Source organism: Musca vetustissima, unplaced genomic scaffold (assembly GCF_032173495.1).
Source record: "Musca vetustissima isolate MV318-11 ecotype Yass unplaced genomic scaffold, APGP_CSIRO_Mvet_v1 utg20399, whole genome shotgun sequence".
NCBI classification, from domain to species: Eukaryota; Metazoa; Arthropoda; class Insecta; order Diptera; family Muscidae; genus Musca; species Musca vetustissima.
Window position 1 is genome coordinate 54496 of NW_026881917.1, and position 10009 is coordinate 64504.

Consider the following 10009-nt stretch of genomic DNA (forward strand, 5'->3'; position numbering starts at 1 on the left):
CGAAATCAATATCCCTAGTTCATATTAGAGAACTCTAATCCAATCGTAATCCTCCTGGGTGTGATTCTAACCCTCTAATCCCAGCCCACTCAACCATAACCGCAACCTACTATTTATATTCCTTGTGAACACTGTAACCGCCCTTAAACTCTGTGGTAGCTAAACGTTCTTAAATATTTTGCAATATTTTCTAACTAAACTTCATTGCAAAAAATTTTTACTACACGAAATAAAAACAGTTTTACATTTGTTTTTAATTTATTGTTTTACAAGTTAGGATTGGGGGATACATGTTCGGCAATAATAATTAGAAAATAAAATTAGAAAGAATAGGGATAATATTGTGGCGACAAATTATAAACAGGATAGTTGAAATATCTTTGGGCAACACCAGTTGCACTTCTAACGCCAATATTAAGACCACCAGTTGAACCTCCAGAGCCAATATTAAGACCACCAGTTGTACCTCCAGTACCACCAGTTGTACCACCAGTACCACCAGTTGTACCTCCAATACCACCAGTTGTACCTCCAGCGCCAATATTAATACCACCAGTTGTACCTCCAGTACCACCAGTTGTACCTCCAGTACCACCAGTTGTACCTCCAGCGCCAACATTCGCACCACCTCCAGTAGTACCTCCACCTCCATTAGTCAGTCCAGCTATTGCAGCTACTAGATCCGTTAATTCCTTTTTCAAATCCTCTGCAGCTGGAGCCTTAGTGGTTGTTGCTGCGGTTGTTGGAGTTGGGGTGGTGGTGGTCTGTTTTGAAAATTTGTTACCAAAAAAATTGCCAAATTTATTGCCATATCCAGAGTTGTAGTCAGCATTGGCACCATTTTGACCGTTATTAAAAAAGATTGTCCTTCTGTCATCCCAATCCGGTGATGGATAATATCCTTGTCCTAACGATAGTGAACGATAATTACCAACGGCAGCTTCTGAGTCGACAATTTGTAGCAATCTTTTCAACAAAGGCACAACTTGTTGCAGTTGTTGCAATTGTCCTTGATTGAGGGACATGACTTCGGCAGTTTCTATCGAAAAAACACATCTTGTGGTTAGCAGAACCAAAGCGGAGGTGCACAACAATATTCGACTCAACATATTTTTTTGACTTCTAGCTTAGTTGACAGCGTTTAAAGAACTTGTCGAAATTTTCAGTTTTCCAATGGTTTTATACCACACAAACAGGTCAGTCAGTCCATCACAGAATATCAGTCAGTCGGATAATATTACTAATGACGTTTTCTCCATTTTATGGTCAATTTCATGTTGACATACAAAAATCAAATTTAGATATCCGAAACCCTAGAAGGAAAATGCATCATATCATAATCTAAGGTTGGATAGTTTTTTTATGGCTTAAGAATATGTTTACGTTAATTTTTGTTACCACAATAAAGATTTGAAAAAAAAAACTGTCTCAGCATTGTGGCAATGAAAATGATTGTGTTACATACATATATATATATATATATATATTCAATGCGGGTATTTTTATTACCGTTCCAACAAATATCCCGTTTTATTTTAGACCATTTCCATTCTATTGTAAGGGTGGACAAAAACCATCAACAATTCAGTTTTTTTTCTTGAAGAGAGAATTGGACTTCCCACAAAAGATATATTTGGAGAGGGAAAAAAGAATATTTTTAAAACACCATCTAAAATGATATGAACGAAATTTGTATAGAACATTTGGAGATTAAAAAAATTCGTATTCAAGAAAATAAGAATAGAAAAGACGCACAAGGACTCTAGATAGAAGGAGGATATGTTTTACGAAAATAGTACAAATTCGATTTAACTGAAGACATGCCCTATCAAAAATTATCTGTAATAGTCGCAGACGAAAATATAAAACCTTTTCTTCATGAACTTTAGAGTTACCAGAAAACAAATAAAAAAGTGTGAGGTTTTGCCATACCCTCAGCCTATGGTTTGCGGAGTTATTCGGAATTACACACAGGTTTTATTATTCGCTTCATATAAGGTATATGATTTTATCAAAGAGGTTTTCGGTTCAATGTTGAGCGATGTTCGCTTCAAATTAAATTCACAATTTTATAGATTATTGACCCCTTGTGGGAGAAGTAGCAGAAGAAGAGGCCGGACGGGTCCCACATCGAACATTCCACTTGACTAATATTGAATTTGTACATTTTGATCAGTTGTGAGAGAGGTACCAGGTACCGTTTGCCTGATATTATAAAATCAATTTGTTTGTCCTGGGGGAGGTATTAGAAGGAGGGGACTGGTATTCTCCATCTTCGAACTTGAACTAAGTTTGGAAGAAATATTACAAAGTCAAAAGTTTGAATGAAATCAGTTACTCCTTTCAAAAGTTATCGGACGTAGCAGCCAGAAACTGATTTGGTCCCAAGAAACATGGGGTTTAACATCAATATTTTCAAAGGGTATATACCCTCATTGGTCATAAGGCTGAGGGTATCAGGAATCATTACGCCATAACTCAAAAACTTGATCTATAGTGAATTTGTTCTTCTGGGTTATTGAGGGAACCCCCCCATTCTCGATTTTAGTTTTTCAAGATTTTCAATGGGCTGGTAAATCAACACCAATGCTTGTTAAGGTTTGTAACTTTATACATATATAATTGAAGATTTAAAAGAGAAGAAATATAATTTACAAAAATTATTGTTATTGTTTTGTTGTTGTTTTTTGTAATTAAAGAAAAGTCCTTATTTTCGATGGTGGGCATGATAACTCCTCACTGGAACATCGGAATCCGAAAATTCCAACGGTGTTAGAAAGAGTACATGTCTGGCTCTCGTATGAACTAGGATTATTGACTTCGCTCTAAAATTAACAAAATGGTGGACCTTTGAAAAAATATTTTTGGAAAATCGCCGATTTTTTACAAAAACCGAAGTCAAAAAATAAGGAAGATCTTCACCGATAGGCTTTATCCTAGTTCATATGATAGTTACACACTCACAGAGAAACGTGTAAAAATTTGAAGTCGATTGAGTTATTAGTTTTTGAGTTATCGTGCCCGCCATTTGCAAAAAAAAAACGCGTTTAAAGTTTGAGAAGCCCTTCAGCCGTCACTTGATGCTAACACAATAAATCGGCTATATCTTCAAGAATTCTTGAGATTTTCATTTGAAATTTTGTAGGGACATTCTTTAATTAGTGTAGATTCGAATTATATTAACAAAATTTTTGACCCCGAGAATGGGGGGTCCCCTTAATATACTAAATTGTTGTCTGTCGTATATCGTATTAAAGCCAATTCGGTTGAAGGGCGTTGCTAAAACAACGATATTTTTGATACCGATATATGGGAGCTGCCAATAGGTTTTGGTTAGCTGCCCAATCATTCGCGAGAATTCAAGAATGTTCGTTTTGATTCGTGAGGGAATGTCAGAAAGAATTTCAACCACCAAACGAACGATCGTTGTTGTGTGTTCTCACTCGTTTGTTCTGTGTGTGTGTGAACGTTTGGCGAATAATCGTATGGTATAGAAACTTTTTGAATCATTCGCGAGAGAATGTGTGCGGACCCTGCTACATTGAGAACTAATGTGAAGGCGTTTCTCTTTAACTACCAAACACCGATCCAGATGATCGCACACATTTCCAATGGAGTTGAGATCCAAACCCATTTGTTCGAGCATCTGTTCCATGTGGTATTTTAAAAAGTTACGATTTCTTACACCATTGATAGGATATATCCGCACAAAATCAGGGAACGACATTTAGTTTCACGTTCGGTACCGCCTAGATCGTGCAATTATATGTCCTTAGACTATTTTTTGTGGGCCATGTTAAGGCTCATGTCTAACAGGCTTTAATTGACGCATAGGAAGACAAAATTTAAACAAGAGTATGCCAAAATTGAACGAAACGAATGGATTACTTGAGGCACGGTCAACATTTGTGTGATGTAATCTTAAAACCTTAATTTCTATGGACCGTACTATCGATTCAAATAAAGATTTCAGACATTTTTTCTGAATTTTATGTGTTGTGCCTTTATTCGACCTATGTCAAAATGTGAACCGATATTGTTCATCTTCGAACTTGATCTACATATCTGCAACATTTGATCGATCTATATTTAGTCATTTAAAGGCAAGAGTGAATAAAACAGACAGACGAACGTATCTCATAGAAGTCTACGTTGATATTTATAGGGTCGAATAATATAACTTCGATGAGTTAGAAACGGAAAAACGAACTTAATATAGCCTACAAACTATGGGGGATGGTTATAAAAATCGACAATAAGCTGTGATTCCATAGACCTTGGCAAACCAAAATAGCATGCAAAACCCAAGATATGTTTCTACTACATACATATGTCATATGCTGCACTAGGCTTACTAGATTTTAATAAAACTTTTTGAAATATGCTCTATGGAATAAAAATTATAAAAAAAATTGAATTTTTTTCTCTTATATTTGTAATCTATCGAAATGACAATTGGTCTGATCCCGTACTGCAAGATTCTACTAGTTTTTAATATTATTTCAATATCGTAAGGGAACATTTTACTACGATAAAAATTAGTAGATTGTTGCAGTACGGCAACATACCAAAATTTAGGTCGATATAGTTTTCATTGCAAAAAACATCAAAACAGTTGTTGTTTTTTAATGTTACCACTGCATTTGTAATCCATCGAAATAACCATTTTAGGTCATAGCCACCAAATAACAAAAATTAGAAGTTATTCGATTTTCTTTAAAAAAAAACACATGTCGATATATAGTTCTTTTCCAATAGTATAAAACTCATCGACCGATTTAAACCACGTCTATGAAAATATTTGGATACCTCATAAATTCAGTCGACGTTTTAATTACCTCTTTCGCCAGTAACATTAGCCATTAGATTTCTTTTCTAACTTGTATTCTTTTTCAAAACATAAAATTTCGTTGACGGACCATCATAAAATAAGAGTTTTATTACAAAAATCGATGTGTCTATTGTACGGCCTAGTATATGGGCATCTCCTTTTTTTGTATTAATAGGTAAAGGGGACAATGTGTAACATCATTCTGTGATTGTTAGCTAACGCAGGAACATGCTGTCCCATCGAGTTTTGTTAACGTTTTGTTAACGTTCGTTGGTTGTGGCAATCACCCGCTGTGTATTTTCCGAGAAATTTGACGAGTATAATGATTTCTCCTCTCTGGATGCTGGAAGTGCAGCAAGTAGAGCTATATATATATATATGGGCAATATCGCCAATTTTTTAACATAGCTGAAGCGGAGGTTCACCCCATTATAAAAAAATTGAATAGTTTTAGGTTAATTGATCTGTCGTTGCCAACTGTTCCTGATATTAATCTCCAAACTTTATTTTGGTGGAATCTGTGTCTACTTAAATGTAAAAAAATTGTATAAACAGGTTGAGGCGAACCATTTTTTTTATGTTCTCTATCGATTTGTGACTAAGCCACTCATTTCACTGTCTTCGTGTCAAAGTAAAACTGGAACCCAGCAAAATGGGGACTACGCCCCTTATGTATCATTTTCAAAATTTTAACTGCATCTACCTTTAATTGAAGCACGATTTTGAGTGTTTTTTGAATTGTACTTCTAGCTTTAACACGCATACAGGAATTTCTAAAAATCGATTATAAGATTATTGTAGTCGCGAATCTGAGTAATTTGATATATGAGTAAGACTCATCCAAAGGTGAACATTTTGTGCGATCAAATTTCTAAAAAACCTATTTTTCGGGTCAAATTTGTAGATCTGTCAACTGAATGATACGGGTGCCCGCGATCAGTAAGGTTTTTTACGTTTCGGATGATATAAAATCTTCTTCGTGAAAATCCATCAATTAGAACGGCGGGAACTGGCTTTCCAAAAACACGAAATTTGGAAAAATAATGTTTTTGAAAATATCGCGGATTTAATTGTATTTTTTGTGGATCATTTCCGCTTCAATAAATGACCTCACACGGATTTTGATCTTTTTCGAAGGCAGATATATATCAACGTTTTTGGTCAATATAATAAACAGCGTAATTTTAAGATTTTTTTCTTATGCCCAAAAACCAACCAAACATTTGCGCGCATCAACCAAAAATTTGATCGCGAACAGTCGGAGTCAGAATATTTTTCTCTATATGTGCACCAAAAGTCGTTGATGTATCACAAAAACAAAAAAGCTGATTTTTTGAAAATGGAATATTAAAAAATTGGCTATATATATACAATTTTAACTAGTCCTGGACCTCCCATGAGTTTGCATTTTTATACACTCTAGCCTTAAGGCTGACACGCAAAAATGTGTCTTATAGAAATATTTTTATACCCCATGATTCTTTGAACCAAATCCGTTTCAGACAATTGGGAGTAGATTTACAAATGTCTGTCTGGCTGATGCGCACGATAACTCTCGAAGGCAGTAACCGATTTCATTCTAACTTTGTACATAGTAATATTTCTTCCAAACATTAATCAAGTTCGAAGATGGAGAATATTGGCCCAATCCTTCTGAAGAATATCGGTCCAATCCTACTGGATTTAATAATATAATGCGGGCGAACTATACGATTTGAACTAAACTTGCAGAACCTAATTATTTTACTATGTCTGGCACCCGTCGGTCTACTCCTTCTGGTACCTCCCCCACCATTGTCAGTTTTTTTTTTTTTTTTTTTTTTGTAAATCCAATATTAAGCGAATTGAATGTAATTAGAAGTACGTTTACCAAACATAGGTCAAGTTCGAATATGGGAAACATCGTTCCACTCATTCTCTTTAGTATCTCCCAATCAAAATAATAAAAACTGTGTGTAATTCCGTAGACCTCCGCAAACCATAGGTTGACAACATCAACTGACACTTTCTATACCCTACACAACTATGTTGTCAGGGTATTATAGCTTTTTGCAGCCTCAAGAATATGTACCGCCGCGAAATATTGATCCTAGACCCACCCTCAAGTATGCCGATCGTCATATCTCGACTAGCTGATTCGATCTAGACATGTTTGTCCGTCCGTTTTACATGGAGAAGGGGATCGGACCAAAGAATAAGCATGCCTGTTTTGATAAAGATCGGTCAATATTTAACAAATCAAATGGACCCTGTCTTTTGTGTGAAAAATTACAACATTTGTATTCTATGGCGTACATATTTTTACTCCCGAAGGACATAGACCTGAGTTGAAAGTATATCCAAGAGGACTGGTTGACCTTTAAATTGATACCAATTATATTGTCGTATGTAATCTGATGTGGGAGTTACACTTAAATATTTACAGGTGCTCACATATTCATATATTATTTAGTAAGCCATTACCTCACTAGAGGGCGGAAATATAGCGCTGATCGCTTTGAAATTGTCCATGAGTATCCAGTTATGATCAAGGACAACGCCTGTAATTTTCGGTGATGATCCTATAATAATATTGGGATGAAGTGGACCAAAAATTTAGTTTTTTGTGTTTTTTCAAGTCGATCTATAGGTCACAATTGAAAGCCGAACATCGCAACACAACCCACGGTGAAGGGAATCTGGACAAGTAATTATAAGAGCAGTACTGAATATTGGTAATATTTGTTGATCTCTAGTTTCCCAAGCTCAGAATATGGAACCACAAAAAGTTAGACTTTCGTGGAAGTTGTGTAGGGTATCATATGGTCGGTCCCGTCCGACTTATCATTGGGAAGAAAGCCACACAAATAATCGATATTTGTCCATATTAAAAGTAAGGGAATTTCAGCATGTTTTTCAATCGATTTTATTAAATATTTTTGGTTCTCCTTGGGTGTCAAATCCTCCTACTAAAATTTGTCAGTATCAGTGCATGGTTTGTTATAGCCTCCATATTGCGGTACACCAATTTTTTGTTATTTGAATGAGTTAAGGCAAATCATTCTTATTAAAAAATTCCAATATCCGTCTATGATCACCTATATTTCCCATATGGTAATGGTACCGCCAAAGTTGCATTGCTTTGATTTTCCATACAAGTTTTTTCACCGAGTTGCCTCCAATTGGATATTTTGTATTCAAAATCTTCCTACAAAAAAACTATAAACAAATCTGTCCCTCTTTGGGTATAGTTCAAAATGAAGGTTCCCGTGTCGTTTTCGGCAGTTTCAAGGTATTAGCCAAAATTTATAATTTTTGTTTAAATAGTTACATGAAATGTTGAAGAGTAATACTTATATATATAGGTCTAAATATGAATTGAATAAAAAAAATTATAATAATTTTTTTAATATATTTTTTTATTTAAATACAACGTCGAAACGGAAACTTATGGTAAATTACGGAGCAAATGCAGGAATTCTATAAGCAGGAGGTGGAGAAATATAAGCTGGACCAGCATGTGGATAGTAATAATAGTTGGAATATCTTATAGCTGTAGCATCCCTAGCAGCAGCTCCAGCACCGGCGCCTGCGCTTGCAGTACCCCCAGTACCAGTTCCTGCACCAGCAACGTTCTTATTCATAGCTGCAGCAATAGCAGCGACCATATCCGCAATTTCTTTGGCAAACTGCTCGTTAGATATAGTGGGTGCCGCTGTTGTAGTGGGTGGGGCTTGGGTGGTTGGTGTGTTACCGTAATTATTGCCATATCCACCACCATAAGGACGCTTATTATAAAAGAATCTGTCACCGGAATGGGAATATGTTGGTCCATTGTATGTATCAACTGGCGGATAATAACCACTTGCCGGATAATATGCTGAGGCTGAAGGGGGATAGTAATAGGAGGGCTGTGACGGATACTGAGTGTTGGCTTCACGAACTGCATCATTTTTAGACTTGGCAGCTTCTATTAACATTTTTACCAGAGGCAAAACTTCCTTAAGTATTTCAGTTTGGGTTTGATGTAATTGCTGTTCTGTTGATTTGGTAGCAGGAGCAGTTGTTGCAGTAGCGGTTGTCGTCGTTGTACTTATTTCATCGAAACTACGGGAATCGTTGTGGTTGCTATCAACTTCATCTAAACTAAGAGAATTGTCGGAGTTGCTATCAACTTGAGGTACATCTTCCGAAAACACACAACTGGTGGTGGCAAGAACCAATAAGAACGTACACAGCAACCTTCGACACGACATCTTGCCAGTTTAGTTAACAGGGACTGAATGATGTCTCAAAATTCGAAATGTACCTATTTATACAGCAAACAGAAAGGGGTTACTCGCCACCTGTGGCATAGCCTTCCCACAGCAGGTAGAATGTTTTTAGAATACAAATCTTGTTTTTTCCCCATTTTTTAATCACTCATTATAAATTAATATAAAAAAGAAAATATTTTTCGGGGTTTTATTCGGAGTGAGTGTTGGGCCAGAAAAAGGGAAGGAGTGTAACCAATTAATTATTGATTAAATTTTAAAGGGATCATTATTTTTTAGTCGATAGATATCTGATTAGTTTTCCTTCGATAACTAATAGAAAAATACAAACAAAAGAATCGGGTCATATAATCAATAAACCGGTTCGTCTGTTTCAATTTTCATCTATGTTTTTTTAATATGTATCTTTTAATTTGATAAAAAAAACAGTAAGGAAAGTAGGAAAGTCGAACTGGGCCGACTATATGATACCCTTCACCACTTTGGGTATATTCTTGTTATATATTTTTATCTGTACCAATTTAAGGGAAACTTGCCAGAGACTAATTTATATTACTTCAGTACGTTGTGTCAATCGGCCTAGATATGGATTTTTTCACGAAGTTTAGCAACATCATTCTAGACTTAATTCAGTACCTATACCAAAAATCGTGCAAATCGAAAGATATATAGGGACTTTGGTGCACCAATTAAATATCTAAATCTGAACCGATTTTCACGAAACTTAGCTCACGTCATTTAGCCTACGCTATGAAAATTTTCGTGCAAAACAAAACATTTCCAGGGACTTTAGTGGACTATTTACCTAAAATCGGGCGAAGCTATATATGGGAGCTATATCTAAATCTAAACCGATTTTCACGAAACTTTGAACACATCATTCTACACTTAATTTAGTACGCTGTGCCAAATTTCGTGCAAATCG

The 10009-nt window shown here is 35.7% G+C and overlaps 2 protein-coding genes across 2 annotated transcripts; both read right to left on the reverse strand.

Moving 5' to 3' along the window:
• Nucleotides 1-320: 320 nt before the first annotated feature.
• Nucleotides 321-1025, reverse strand: LOC133327986 (uncharacterized transmembrane protein DDB_G0289901-like). Its single transcript, XM_061536534.1, has one exon. It carries the CDS (start codon nt 1023-1025, stop codon nt 321-323), a length of 705 nt encoding a protein of 234 aa, XP_061392518.1.
• A 7243-nt stretch (nt 1026-8268) lies between these two features.
• On the reverse strand, nt 8269-9066 carry LOC133327987 (uncharacterized). Its single transcript, XM_061536535.1, has one exon. It carries the CDS (start codon nt 9064-9066, stop codon nt 8269-8271), a length of 798 nt encoding a protein of 265 aa, XP_061392519.1.
• Between the last annotated feature and the right edge of the window lie 943 nt (nt 9067-10009).

Bases quoted from the DNA above. Each gene is read 5' to 3' on its own strand.
- LOC133327987 (XM_061536535.1), bottom strand. From the start codon at position 9,066: ATGTCGTGTCGAAGGTTGCTGTGTACGTTCTTATTGGTTCTTGCCACC.
- LOC133327986 (XM_061536534.1), bottom strand. From the start codon at position 1,025: ATGTCCCTCAATCAAGGACAATTGCAACAACTGCAACAAGTTGTGCCT.